This window comes from Gopherus flavomarginatus, chromosome 10 (genome assembly GCF_025201925.1).
Source record: "Gopherus flavomarginatus isolate rGopFla2 chromosome 10, rGopFla2.mat.asm, whole genome shotgun sequence".
Classification (NCBI taxonomy): Eukaryota; Metazoa; Chordata; order Testudines; family Testudinidae; genus Gopherus; species Gopherus flavomarginatus.
Window position 1 is genome coordinate 64403756 of NC_066626.1, and position 14589 is coordinate 64418344.

The 14589-nt window shown below is 43.4% G+C and overlaps 2 protein-coding genes across 6 annotated transcripts in view; one reads left to right on the top strand and one right to left on the bottom strand.

Annotated features, from left to right (window-relative positions):
• Positions 1–7279, bottom strand: part of ACMSD (aminocarboxymuconate semialdehyde decarboxylase) — a 94455-nt gene extending 87176 nt beyond the window's left edge. For 4 of the 5 annotated variants that reach the window (XM_050916036.1, XM_050916037.1, XM_050916033.1 and 1 more), the window contains exon 1: positions 7210–7278. The gene's annotated coding sequence lies outside the window, so the exon portion shown is untranslated. Of the gene's footprint in view, positions 1–7209 lie in introns of all 5 variants that reach the window. The other variant, XM_050916034.1, reaches the window with a different exon arrangement.
• TMEM163 (transmembrane protein 163) overlaps positions 6423–14589 on the top strand; it is a 169356-nt gene continuing 161189 nt past the window's right edge. The window contains exons 1-2 of the mRNA XM_050916038.1: positions 6423–6765; positions 12612–12731. Of these exons, the coding sequence (XP_050771995.1) occupies positions 6627–6765; positions 12612–12731 (259 nt within the window). The 5' untranslated portion in view covers positions 6423–6626. The remainder of the gene's footprint in view (positions 6766–12611; positions 12732–14589) is intronic.

A 14589-nucleotide genomic window follows, 5' to 3' on the forward strand; every position in this document is an offset into this window, starting at 1 on the left:
AGTCCAAGGACTGCCTGTACAGCCTTGTAATCCTGGAACCTAATGGTACCCTTTATATGTTAATTGGAACTCTCTCACAATTTAGCAAAATTATTCCTCTTATATTCCATTATAATACAAATTAATATCAAACTGCCCTTTACCATAATTATATTTCTACCATCTTCTTATTGGCTCTTTACATTACACATTATTTAAATTAACTTCTGCACCAATGTCCTTCAATATAGACAATTTACTAAAACATTCATAATTCTCAAAAAACATTTATTACAAACCTTGCTTAAACCAGTAAACACCAAAAGATAACAGTAACATAACCCTGGGACATGTCCTTGCTAACTCTTACTTTCCCACAACACTTTGTCTCCAATGTATCTTTGATTTTTCTCACAATAGCAACTTCCATTTCCTGTACTCCTCTCCACTTAGGCTAACTTAGGCCCAAAACCTAACTTCTACTTATTTTTTAACCTAAACCATCGTATAGACTATAGCAGAGGAAAGAACAGAAAGGGCCCAGCAGCTCTAGCTAACTCTGCTCCCTTCCTTGCAACAATGGTGTCTGCTCAGGCTGCTGGCCTGTCATCCCCGAACCAAACACCATCATGCACCTTTCTCAGGCACCTGTGCCCTTCCCTTCACAGGATAGGAAGAGAGGAGCAGAGGACCCAGAGCTGCTGTTGGAGAAGGAGTAGTGGAGGTGGAGCCAAGCAGATAGGGAAAGCCTATATTAATTGTACTAGGGAAGTAGGGAGGAGATCCTGAAATAATTGTCCTGGGGAGGGAAGGGGGAGCTGCAGAAGTTGTACTGCTGAGCATTATTTGAATTGGAGGGGCATGAATTGAATTGGGGGCAGCTGAGCCAGGACCACCACTCCTTCCTCAAATCCCCCTCTCCTGATGACCCACAAGAAGCCCGTATTGGGATCCTCTCTCCACCCTGGCCAAGACTTAAGCAGCCTGGGCAGGGTGTCTCCCCGAACCCTCTGCTGCTCACCTTCAGCAAATTGCAGAACTGAGAAACCTTAACAACAGATTTCAATGAAAAACAAGCATTATGATCTATTACTCATGGTGTGATGTTACAAAATGTAAGTGTTCTACATTTTGGTCATTCACTGTATGTGTCGATGGTTTGTGTCTCACATTAGCAGGTTCCAGTGTTGAGAAGTATGCATACATAGTCTCTAAAAATAACCTACTTTCATTGTATGGATTTGTTTGAATTTGTTTAGAAAAATATCTCAGACTATTTTATATAATAATATCTTTTAACTCAAATAATTAAAATGTTACTACACCTCTACCTCGATATAACGCTGTCCTTGGGAGCCAAAAAATCTTACCGTGTTATAGGTGAAACCGTGTTATATTGAACTTGCTTTGATCCACCAGAGTGCGAGGACACCCCCGCCCCCGGAGCACTTGCTTTACCACATTATATCCAAATTCATGTTATATCGGGTGGCATTATATTGAGGTAGTGGTGTATTTTATCTTAAATACCCATTTGATGAGAAAAACAACATACATAGGGCCTTGTGGTGTTGCATATTAATATAGAGCTCACAACTGGAGAAAGAGCACTGGGTTCACAAACACTGCAAGGGAGTAAGGATGAAAAGGGGATTAAGGTGAAAGGATGCAGGACCTTGGTTAGGGAGGATGCAGGAGCAAGGGAACAACATGCTTGGACAACCAAGAACACCAAGCCCTCTCTCCACAGCCTCCTAATGTAAACCCCTACCCCACAATACTGCAAAAGCACCAATTAAGTAACTCCGCTAAATAATGGCATTTCATAGGCTTCTATGAAAGTTTAAAAATATCAGCTTGCATCACAACCCTTAATGTTTATTGAAATGTAGTTTTCCTATTTAATTAATTTATGTTTTAAAGTACAGTTGAATACATCTTGAGGATTAGCACCCAGGATTAAGAGATATAATATACATTTAGGCCATTTGGATATTCATATTTCAGTAAACATTCCCAAACAGGTCCTATTAAACCATTAGAAAGAACTTCTCTTTCTAATGAAAGTGCTGACTATAGTAAGCATGAAACACCTCCCCTAGATTCTGGTAGCTTAAAATATAACCCGTGTGTTTGTGCAAACTCTCGCTTGCCTTTCCATATTCACCACATTTGATTATTACCAGCACTGATGAAGGAAAATGCTATTTGGGTACAAATCTCTATTTAGTCATTGCTAACAACCAGGAAAGTAAAACAGAATAGCTATGACCAAGTTATTGGTTTTTGGCAGTGTTTATTTCCCCTCACATGCCTTGGAGGTTTTTAAAAGGCAGTATTTCTTGCATTCCTCTGAAGCCTTGGATGTGTTAGACTAGTGGACTGAGCACAACCTAGGGACCAGAAAGTGTTAAATTCTAATTAATTCTCCTCTGACTTGCCATGTGTCTTTGGGGAAGTCTTTTAGGGCAAAATTTATATACATGGACACCATCCCCTCCCATTCATGAATGGTAGATTTGATTTTGGGATCCTGCCCCAGCTCTCTCCCATTAGAGACCTAAAATGTGAGGTACCTAAAAGCAGTGGAGATTTTTTGAAACTGTGGGCACTAACCTCTCTGTGCCTCAGTTTCCCGTTACATACAATGGGAATAGTAACCCTTCTCTTCTTCACTAGTGTGCTTTGAAAATGAAAGAAGTGTTAGCTTCTGCCCTGGATAAGAAAAGACTGCAGTTTCCGACAGTTATTGAATAACTCTTCTCCTGAAGTACATGTTAAGGAAACTTCACAGGGCGATGAAGTTTGTGGAGGTTATGCGGAAGGGCATAGGGGGCTGTAGGGGATGATTTAGGTGAGGGGAGCATGTGGGGTGAGGAAGGGCAGGGTGTAGGTAAGTTTGTGGAGGTTATGTGGGAGGGCATGGGGCGCTGTAGGGGATGATGTAGGGGACGGGAGCATATGGGGTGAGGAAGGGCAGGGTGTAGGTAAGCTTGTGGAGGTTATATGGGAGGGCATGGGGGCTTCAGGGCCGTCCTTAGGATTTATGGTGCCCTAGGTGGGATTATTAAACTGGTGCCCCTGTGCCTGTCTTGCTCTTAGCAACACAAACATAAGCTTACAGTATTGGAAATCTTGCCACATGCATGTTATTAAAACCAGTTTAACTTAATTAAGCACACTGTAATGCTGATGGACTAGCACTAAAGAAGTAGCACTATGGAAAAAATTCTGATTTGACAAAATGATGCAAATAATGCAAATAATATAATTTTTTAAATTTGTCAACATTGTATTGGACATTTATATGAAGACATATTAAAACAATGATTAGTTTTTAATTAAAAGCAATCTTTCTGGCTTTTTTGGCTGCAAAATCAGTAATAATGTCATCGTATGACAAAGACAAAGTGATGTCTTGTTCGATTGCAAGAATAGCAAGACCAGTCACGTGTTCCTGACTCCTTGTAGAGCGGAGATAGTTTTTAATGAGCTTTAGTTTTGAGAAACTCCGTTCTCCTGATGCTACTGTTACAGGAATTGTCAGTAGAATACGAGTGGCAATGTACACATTACGATATATGTCAACAAGTTTGCTAGTATGAATAAACTGTACAATGTCCATCATCGATTTTGCCTGTGGCAACAACTCAATTCTTCGTACAGTTCAAGTCCATTTAAATCAAAATGATCACCATGCTTCAGGAGGCTCTCTAGGTCAGGGGTCCCCACCATGGCGCCCGCAGGGGCCTCTCAATGCACCCGCGTACTGGCCGGAGGACGAGCATCTGCCAAAAAGCCGCTGAAATTCGGCAGCATTTCAGCGCCGACACCTCTGAATGACACCGCTTGCCACTAACAAGCAGCGTCATCTAGAGGTGTCACCGCTTAAATGCCGCCGAATTTTGGCAGCATTTCGGCAGATGCTCGTCCGCCACCACAGTCCTTCGTCTGGTGCCTGCCAGATGAAAAAGTTTGGGGATCGCTCCTCTAGGTTCTTGCACTTTGTCATTAGTTCTCTTGTTTTCCTATTTCGTTGAATTTAGTCCCGCTCAGCCTGCTGCCAGCTGAGTGAATGGAACCCCAGGCTGACAGCAGGTTGAGTGGCTCAGCCAAGGTCTCAGCTGCTGGCCTGCTCAGCCCGCTGCTAGCCTGGGGTTCCTTGGGGTCCCCAGGCCAGCAGTGGGTGCTGAGTGGGGCTCGCGGCCAGGACCCCAGGTGGCAATGGGGCAGCAGCCGGAACCCCAGAGCAGTGGCGGGCTGAGCCACTCAGCCTGCCACTGCGTGCCATCAAAAATCAGCTCGCATGCCACCTTTGGCACATGTGCTGTAGGTTGCCGAACCTTGCTCTATACACTAGTAAGGAGATGAGCATATTACAGTTGTTGGAGGGCTCTATTTAGCAGTAACAGGGCTATAGGAAAGTCAGTCAACATTTTTGTTTCTCTGATGAAAACTGGCCTACTCCCTTCCCCATACCAAACTTGTCACAAATAATTGTCAACAACTTAATTTTCTGTTTTTGGCTAAGATATTGATTTAAAAAAATATTGAAAGTGAATTCAGGATTGTTAGCAAGCATTTTTGGCAAACAAATTTGTTAAATGACAATCTAAATGGCAACACAGTACTGCTTTCATGCTTGGCTCACCCCCTAGCCTGCTCGTCCAACAATTGCAGTAGAGGAGGAGATAGGTGGAAATCTGCAGGACCCCAAAATCCACCTCTTGGGGTGCAGAGTGGCAACAGCAGCAGCAAACCCTCAGGTCCGATCACATGCCAATGGCCACCACCTTCAGCCCAACGGACCATGGTGAAGTTAGCACAGCATCTGATCTCAGGGATGGGGCACCCATGGAGCCACAGCAGCTCATCCTGCCCTATGCAGCTCCCCCCGGATGAGATGAATCGCTACCAGCCTGGGGGAGAGATGCGCTCCCCAGCTAGGGTGACCTGATCCAGATGTTCTGATTTTATAGGGCCAGTCCTGATATTTGGGGCTTTGTCTTATATAGGCACCAACTACCCCAAGCTAGGTGATCAGACAGCAAGTGTGAAAAATCAGGACAGGGGTTGGGGAAGGAATAGGAGCCTACATAAGAAAAAGACCCAAAAATTGGGACTGGCCCTATAAAAGTGGGACATCTGCTCACCCTACCCCAACCCCCTGTCCTGATTTTTCTCACACGCTACCTGGCTATCCCCAGCCCAGTCCTGTGCAACCCTTCCAATCCTGGTTTTCACTTTCGTTCCTCAGTAGGCAGCCAGCCAGCCTCCCCTCCCGCCCCCAGCACCTCACCCAACCCAGCCCTGATGGAGGGGATGGGGGAGAGAGGGGTGCTCCGTGGGGGGGAGAGAACCAGGGGGATACTCTGTGGGGCAGGGGGCAGAATGGATGTTATGGGGGACAACAAAGGATACTCCCAGAGCCACTGAGCCTGCCTCACCTCACACCAGGGGAAAGAGTCACACTCACAGGTGAGTTCCTTCCCCCCACCCCTTCCCAGCAGCCAATCCCCTCCCTCAGACTGTGCTGCATTCAGCTCTCTCTAGGACCCGGAAGCCCTGCTCTTACATGCTCCACTGCTTTCCATCTGTCCCGGCTCCCAGCAGAGCGGTGCCCTAGGCAGCTGCTTGTTCTGTCTATGGCTAAGGACAGCCCTGGGGGGCTGTAAGGGATGATGTAGGGGAGCATTTGGGTGAGGAAGGGCAGGGCCTAGGTTAGTTTGTGGAGGTTATGTGGGAGGGCATAGAGGGCTGTAGGGGATGATGTAGGGGAGGGGAGCATGTGGGGTGAGGAAGGGCCGGTTGTACAGATTATTTCCTCCTTGGCTAGCAGCAGTTGCTGTGAAATCCTCAGCAGTGGGTCCTTATTTTGCTAGTAAAAAAAATCACCTAAATCCTCTTGAGTTTGATCCCTCCACCCCCAAAAAAGGCAGCTCCTAAACTCCCTTCCCCCCAAACCAAATCACCTCAAGGAAACAGAACCAAGAGCAGTGAAGCAAATTCCTGTAGCAGCTTCGAATCCAGGCTCTTGAGTTAGGGAATAATGCAGGGAAGCCTGGCTCTCTCACCTCACTCCTGCAGGCCCGGCGTTACAGCCTTAGACCAGCCCCGAGACCACCACCACCTACCTCCCCCTCTCCAGCGCCACCCCAGAAAACGCTGCCACAGAGAGGTGCCGAGTCCCAGCCGCACGTGGGACGCCCCAGCAACGTGTTGCTGTGCCTGGGCTGCAAGAACCCCGTCCCACAGGGTGTCCGTCCACCCTCCATACAGCCTGGGACCTGGCGGGGGCTCTGAGTACAGCCTCCCCCCACTAGCTGGGGGGGTCACCCACTGCAGCTCCCTTGAGCTGAGCTCCCCTCTGGGGCTGGGCGGGGCCTCTAATTGCAGCCCTCCCCCCAGCTGTTGGGGGAGGGGGGACTGCAATCAGACTGCGCCCCTCCCCCGAGGAGCCGGGAGGCTGTTCTGGTTCCCCACCTGCCCGGGGGCTGGCGAGGAGCCGCTGGAGGAGTTTGTTTGCCGTCTGTCCCCATCCCTCTGATGGTTTGAGCCCAGTCTCCTCCTCCCCCCGTGCTAGATGCTCCGCGCACTCCTCGCTGCCCTGCCGCGCTCTCCTACCGCCTTCTCCCGCTCCGCGAGACATGGACCCGGCCAGCACCCCGGACCCCACCATCGTGCAGCCCCCCGGGACCACCCCGCCCTACCCCTCCCAGGACCAGCAGGAAGAACAGCTGCGGATCGGGGAAAGCGGACAGTTCAGTGAAGGGCTGGAGGACAGAGGTGAGCCCCGTCCCTACACCCTCTCCCCACATTCTCCCCGAAATCACCCCGGCAGCCCCCCACCTACAGCACACACCCTGCAACCCTAACACTCCCCCCAAAAAGCACACCCTGCGTCCTTCCCCCAAATCACTCCTCGCAGCCCCCATAATAAGCTCTCCCGTCCTAAATCACCCCACTGCAACCTTCCCCAAACGTAACTTTCTCCTAAATCACCCCCGCGGGCACCTCTGCTGTCCCCCATTACCCCCCTTTCAGTGCTCCATCACTCCCCTACATTTCTCCCTAAGGCGTATCCCTCCCCCAGTCGCTCCCTGAAGCCCCCTCACATTTGTTCCGCCACCATATTCCCCCTGCAGCCTCTTAGCGGTCCCTCCGACATCCCGTATTATCATAATTGCCCCGACACCTATCCTGACTCGCCCATTACACATAGCCACTTACCGTTCTTTAATAATCCCGGCCCATCCCTCAACGCACCTGCAACTCTTTTTTGCTTTCATCACCCCTGCAGCCTTTCTAGTACACACCCTATACCCCCTGTACCTTTCCCTTTAATCCTTCTCCTCAGCCCCTCCAGTAACTACCCCAACAGCCTGCCCCCAGAAGCTTCCTAAGGCCCACCCTATACACTCTTTCCCTATGCCTTCCCCCATGCCACCACAGCCTCAGAACAGCACTTTTCCAGATGAGAGGCGGACAGCCTAAGTAGTTCAGGGAGATTCTCAGATATATAGCCAGTCTAACTGCTTTCCACCAGAGAGTGGGGTGGGAGAATCCCCAAGGATGCAGTCAGAGCTAGGGAATCAGCCATGAGATGTCCCAGAGGCTGCAGACTAGAGGAATGGGAGAGGAGGGGAAGCTCCTCAAAGAAGTAAATTAGTGATAAAAAGGGAGGGGTTCAATGAGGGGATTCCAAGGAGGGACAGTCAGTGCTGGGGTCTCTGCTAACCTACTTCCTACAGAAAGGCTGCTGTTTGCTGATGGGATTGAGCCCACTTAGTGCAGCAGCTACCAAGAGGCTCTCCAAGGGGCTTTGGTGGGCCATGAGGTGGTGCTTAAATCTATAGTGCCCCCAAAGGTGCAAATCCCACCACTGCCAACATAAGGCATTCAAAAATCGTGAGCCAGCTCTCCCCCCAAATCATGAAATTTAAAAAATAATAGTGGTTGGTTTGTGTTTTTTACCTGCCCTCTTATTTGAATATCTGGGGAAAACTGCCAACCTCTAAACTGTGTGTGATCTTTACAGGTTCAAAATTCAACCTTAAATGCACATGCACAAATGCAGGCATCACTGCACTCCACTTACCCTTGCCTATCCCCTGGTTGTAGGAAGCTGCCATTTTATCCCTCTCTGTTCTCCTTCATCACTATCCTGTCTCCCTCCATGCCCCAACTTGTGCTTCACTTGCATTCACTCGCTATGCTCCTACACAGTCTATTGCCCCTCACCTTCCCCCTATATTTTCCTCTCATTCTCATCTTCTCCCTCTTCTAGTGTCCTAATTTTACTGTCTGCACCCCACATTCCCCTGCACCTCCTCAGTCCCCATCCTGTGCTCCACATTTCCCTGCATCTCCTTAGGCTTCCTCAGGCTTCCCATATTCCTCTTTCTCTTCACAGTTCCTTTCCAGTTCCCTAGCCACAGAGTATAGGAGCATGACTATCTTCCTTGAGATCCATCTGGGCTTCAGTCATACTGGGGAAAATATTGGAATTGGTGACCATCTTTACTGTCTTGCTTTCATGGCCAAAGGCTGATCCATGACTGACTCCTAGGTGCAACGATAATACAAATACATAATAAAATACTACTAATAATATGTAAAAATGGTAGACATCTTGACAGAGGGCAGCTTGTGGCTTTAGTTCCATTGGAAGTAATGGGAAACATCAGCCATTTTGACTAAGGTCAAAATGCAAAAGTTTGGCAGGAATTTGGAGCTCTAGAGAAACTTAAAATCTGCAACCCCCACCCTCTGTCATGAGGTTTGTGATAAAATGGTCAGAGCTGGCACCTTTAAAATCAAGGGAGATTTTGAGAAGAGATTTCCCAGCTAAATTGGCCTGTAGTAGGATTAAAGGAGAAAGAGTCCAGGAAGCTGTCTCACTGTCCCCAGTATTTCCAGGAAAAGTTTCAGTATAATTTTTTTAGTTTGTTTATAATATTGCTGAAATATTGCACTTTTTACAGTGGCTCTTTCCAATGAATCATATAGGTATGAATCTCTAATGCAGTTGGCTTCAGTAATTTTTCAAGTACTGTACTTCTAAGGATCCTTATGCATTTTGTTAAATCAAAAAAGGTCACTGAAGTATTTGGAGGGAAAATGGTTCTTTAAGGGCTTTCCTTAGTTAATGAGAGTTTTTCCATGGACTCTAATTGATTTTGGATCAGGTCCTTGATTTAACATTGTAATCAGACAATAGGGCTTTATTTTTTTTCAATTAACAAACCCAACAACAGAGAAATTCAAACGTGACATTTTAAAATGCTATTTTAGTAAAATTAAAAAAAAAACTTCTGTTAAATCAGCATGTGGTATCACTTCATAAACATCTTGTGTTCTGGAATTATTATTTAATATAATAATTTTATGTGTTGTGAAATGTATATTTAGGTGGTGAAACATAATATAAAATATACCAAATTCAATGCATTTAACAAATGCATTATCTTTACATTAGGGATATTTAGGTGCTAAATCAAGTTATTGTTTGAGCAAAATTATTCAGCACCTCGGTTTCAGGGTGGAGAAATCTTATCAATAGATGCAAGCTCATCATTTTGTAACAATGCAGGTCATATTTAAAGGTGGTTTAAAATGTGCCGTGGTCAGTTAAAATTAAACATTGTTTTGTAACATGCAGTGAAAAGATCAAAAGCTCTCCCTCATGAATCTGTTTGCTGTATGTAAATTAATGAGCTAATGTTTTTTGTAAAAGGATTTTCATGCTATGTGTTTGGTAGCTGCATGAATATGTGTGTATGTTTGCATGCAGTCCCCTAGGACTCATTAAAATGAGATGATGCTTCTTGTGGCGGAAAATTGTAAATAAATAAAAGTAGGTGACTTATTTTAGGGAGGAGGAAAAAAAGTTACATCCTTCTAACCAAGAATATTTCAATCATTTTTAACATACACGTTACAGTGTAGCTCTCATAGCTAGGGTGCTTTGATTTTATGAAATTAAGGCGCTGAATCTTATACAGTGGGGAAGCACTCTTGGCACTTGAATTACAATTAGCAATAAAAAGGGGCTAGCTGTGAATGTGTTTCCTTTTATTTAGCTAAGAGTCTATATGATTCATAAACCTCTATTGTATGCCTTGGTCTTCATGGCAGCAGCTGTCTGTTACCTGGGAATTGGATGATGTATTTAAAGAAAGAAACAAGCAGGAATGAATGTGTCATTCTACCTGATGTTTGTTTCACCTCAGAGCCAAAATCAGCCAAAAGCTTTACATCTGGACAGAATTTGGACCTTAAAGGAGAACCCTTAAATGCTGCTAGAAAAAAGAATGCCAACAAACAAGGAGAGATGTTCTCTCTGTGGTTATACAATTAGAATAATGAAATCTTATCTTTATCTCTAGACCTGTTTTTAGGTGTTAGCCTCATAAAAGCCACCATTGAAATTGTGCACATTTGTTGGCAGTGGCACAGGTCTAGTACTGAATGGATATGGAGGAGGAATTACCTTCTAAACTGCTTGCAATGGTCCTTTTAGTGAGAAGTGTGTATTGTTGCTACCCATTCCAGACCTGTTCTGTGAACATACAGAGGAATCAAAGCATTGAGGGCTATCAATCTGGTAATTCGAAAAGCATTAAATGTGTGTTGAAAATAAATCCAATTTAAACATAAAAATTAAGAAATACGATCTCTTATTATAGGACCAAATTCTTCTCTGACATATAAGAGTGCAGCTCCTCTTGAAGTTAATTAGTTTCATGTATGTAACTGAGGCAAAATTTGGCACAAAGAATTTAATAATTATGTGTGAAAACTCTGTACAAACATTAAGTAATTAATCCTTATAACACCCTTGTGAGGTATCCTAGGCAAATATTATCCCTGTTTACCAATGGGGAAATTGAGGCAGTGGGGTTAAGTGATTTTCCCAAGAGCACAAAATGAGTTATTGATAGGAATTCTTAGTTCTAATCCTAGTTCTAATGCCCAACTCCGTTTTCAAGCCATCTATGCTGCTTCTAATGTTTATAATGCACTAGCTTTACAAATTCAGAGCCTACAGTAGTTTCCGTTTTCAAACGTGTGTTTTCTGAAAAAGTGACAGACATCCTGGAAGATTCACTGGAGAAGACTGACTGGATTTTACATTTGTTAAACAAAATATTCCAGAGATCATGAGTGAAACAGATTTGGATCAGATTTTACAGTTTCTGGTGAAAGGAAATATATATAAAAAATTTAATTAAATGTATATCATAATTAGGGCTAAAAGAAGATGAGGGGAGAGAAGGAGCAGAAGACTATCACTATTTTTCTGATATTTAAATTGAATTGTTAGCTGGGGATTAGGATGGGGAAAACAGGGGAGGGTTTCATAGTTGGAAAGCATGGTGAAAGACCAAAAAAAATTTTTAAAAATTGGTTAGGACCTAGGACCCAATTCTACACCCACTGCACTGATTTCAGGAAGAGCAGGATCAGGCCCTAAATTCCTCTCTCATGTCCCTCTATGTGGGGATTGTATGCCTTTGCAGGAGGATAGATGTTATGCTCTAACAGAGAGACAAGGTGGTGGGTGAGGTAATATCTTTTATTGGACCAACTTCTGTTGATGAGAGAGACAAGTTTTTTGAGCTACATATGGCTCTTCCTCAGGTCTAATAGGTCTTTTTCATCTCTAAGTTTTTTTCATCATCCTCCTAAAATACATATGCTCCTGCTTTGATACTCCATTTGAGTATTGTATTTTAATGGATCAGCAAGTTAACTTCTCAGGTGTGTGAGCCTGGTGAACTTAACACTCCAACACAATTTTTTTTTCCTGTGTTCTTATAGTTCTCTTCTGGAACTAGGGTGACCAGATGTCCCAATTTTATAGGGACAGTCCTGATATTTGGGGCTTTTTTCTGTTTGGGGTCCTATTACCCCCACCCCCATCCCGATTTTTTACACATGCTGACTGGTCACCCTATCTGGAACTAAGGCCAAATCCTGAATAATTGAAGTCAGTTAAAGTTTTATCATTGACTTAAATAGGTGCTGGATCAAGTCCCTCATGTGTACCTGTATCAGTGTCTACATGGGGATAAAACCCCCATGGCTGGCATGGGCGCTGCGGCTGAAAAATTTCTGTGTAGACACGGGGGCTTGGGCTGGAGCCTGAGTTCTAGGGCTCTGTGAGGGTGGCGGGTCCCAGAGCTTGGACTCCAGCCCTAACCTGACTGTCTACATAGCAATTTTTAGCCCTGCAGCTTGAGCTCCACAAGCTTAATTCAGCTGACCTGAGCCAGCTGTGGCCATGCTCATGGGGCTTTTATCCCCATCTAGACATACCCAGTGAAATTACTGCGAACCTTCCTTTAGTTGCCTGAAGATAGCGGGGCTCTTCTGGGGTGAAGATTGCAGTTAATACTCTGTCAGGTGAAATGCAAACATTAGAGCCAAAACATGTTCTCCTTGCTCACTCAAGCACTCTTATTAGCTTCATTCACCCGAATTCAGTGAGGTGAGTAGAATTAGGCTCATAATGTACCATATACGAGATATACAATTATCTGTTTGGTCCTGAATTGACACAGATGTGTTTTTCTTTTTTAAAAGGAGTAACGTAATGTTCACACCACTTTGTATATTGCCTTTATCAGGTTTACTAGAAAGCAGTACAAGGCTAAAACCTCATGAAGCTCAGAGCTACAGAAAGAAGGCGTTATGGGTTTCATGGGTCTCCATCGTTGTCACACTGGCTCTTGCAGTGGCTGCCTTCAGTGAGTATTGGGAATATTTTAAACTCTTTAAGCCTTTTTTTTGGCTATCAGAATTTCTCAAAAACCTACAAGATGCGTTGTGCTTTTATATCTATATTACTGGTGGAGTGATTTCTTTGTAGATTGCTTGGGTCTGCGTGGTGCTTATAAATTAGTAAAACAGCTTTTTCTTTTTTTTTCTTCAGCAGAGAGGGTTGCTGAGGGTAGGAAGATATAGGATATTTTGATTTCTGGTAGCATTTGTGCATGTGAAAAACTGTTCATTTTTCAGACTAGTCTTAAAAAAAATCATTATACCGTGGATTGCTTTCAACCAAGTAGTTCAAACATGAGAAGTCTAGACCTACCTGAGGCTTATATTTGGAATGCTGTGAAGATAAAAGATGAAATGTAGTGGGAAGATGTATAATTTCTCTTAGGCTGGCAAATACCCTAACACAAAGCTAATTTTTGGGAGTGAAATCCCAATCTTTTTAATAAGTCTGTCTTCCTGGAGGCAAATTTAATGACATCTATCTGGTAATCATTTTCATATGGAGAATTAAAAAATAATTCAACATTTTCATCATGTGAAAAACGGGGTTATAGGTTATTTTTTCAAATTTGTGCCGAGTAAAAGTGTCTTTATTTCACTGCATTAAACAGCACTTTTTTCTGTTTTAAAATAACACATTTTCTATCAGTTTATTATCCTAATAATACAATGATCTTTATTTAATTTGATGGATAAAACAAGACCCATCATGGGACCTGAATTTTGCAGTGAATAAAAAAAAAAGTTAATTCCCTTTGTTTGTTTGTTTATTTAGAGCCCAGAATGTTTACTGCTCATTAAAAAGGATAAGCTCCATGCTTCTAGCTAGGAGACAAGAGGCTTCTGAGATCCTCAGAATGTCATCCTTCATTTTGGAAAAGACAGACTTGTATTTTCTGGGAGCTGCAGCAGCATGTGTTTTATTATTCCAATCTGTAATGTTGGACCGGCTGCTGGAAGTTGGTGTCAGCTCCCAAGAGGGATTATTAGAATCTGACCAAATGGTCTCTGCAAAATTCAGCATATATTACTCGAAGCTATTTATATGAAAAATAAGTACAATAGTTTGACTTAAAAAAAAGAGAAGGAACATTTAAAAGCAGCATCTAATGCATTATAGAATATAAACATTTTATGAGAAAGGAGGACAGCTGAGTTTACATTTTGTTCTGCTTCATGAAAATTCAGTAATTTCTTTTTCATACTGGCACTGTAAGAACAAAATTGATTATCGTCCCTTCCAAAGAGTTTTGTTATGCAAGTTTTATAAAGATAATAGATCAGGTGATATATATGAATTGTGATTATTCAGACTTACTTATATTATAGCTAATAAAGCTAATAACATTATTTTTAGTCACTTGTTTTCAGATATTTAATTTAATGTTAGAAGTCTTTTGTTTCACTGAAAACAGCTTTCATTTATCAAAGTCACAAGACATTAATAAGTACAAAAACAGATTACTATAAATATTCATTTTTCTGTGAAATATTATTTTTAAAGTTAGTCTGGATAATTAGATTATTTGAAAATCTTACCTGGTCATTATTATTATCATTTATTCTTTGTATTATGGTGGAGTAGGATGTGAAAGCTGGGTATGATTATGATGGTGGGGACACTGTCCAAGACAAGCAGATGATAGGATGACAGAGAAAATAATGCAAACACAACTATTCAATGTGGGGGATTGAGGTGATGACATAACACTAAAACGGAGTTTACCATAAAGGACGAAGTCTCGTCTAATCACCTGTCTAACCAGTCATCTCCTTTGTTTACTTTGCAAAATATTTAATGATGCATAAATGAGGCCTTGATCC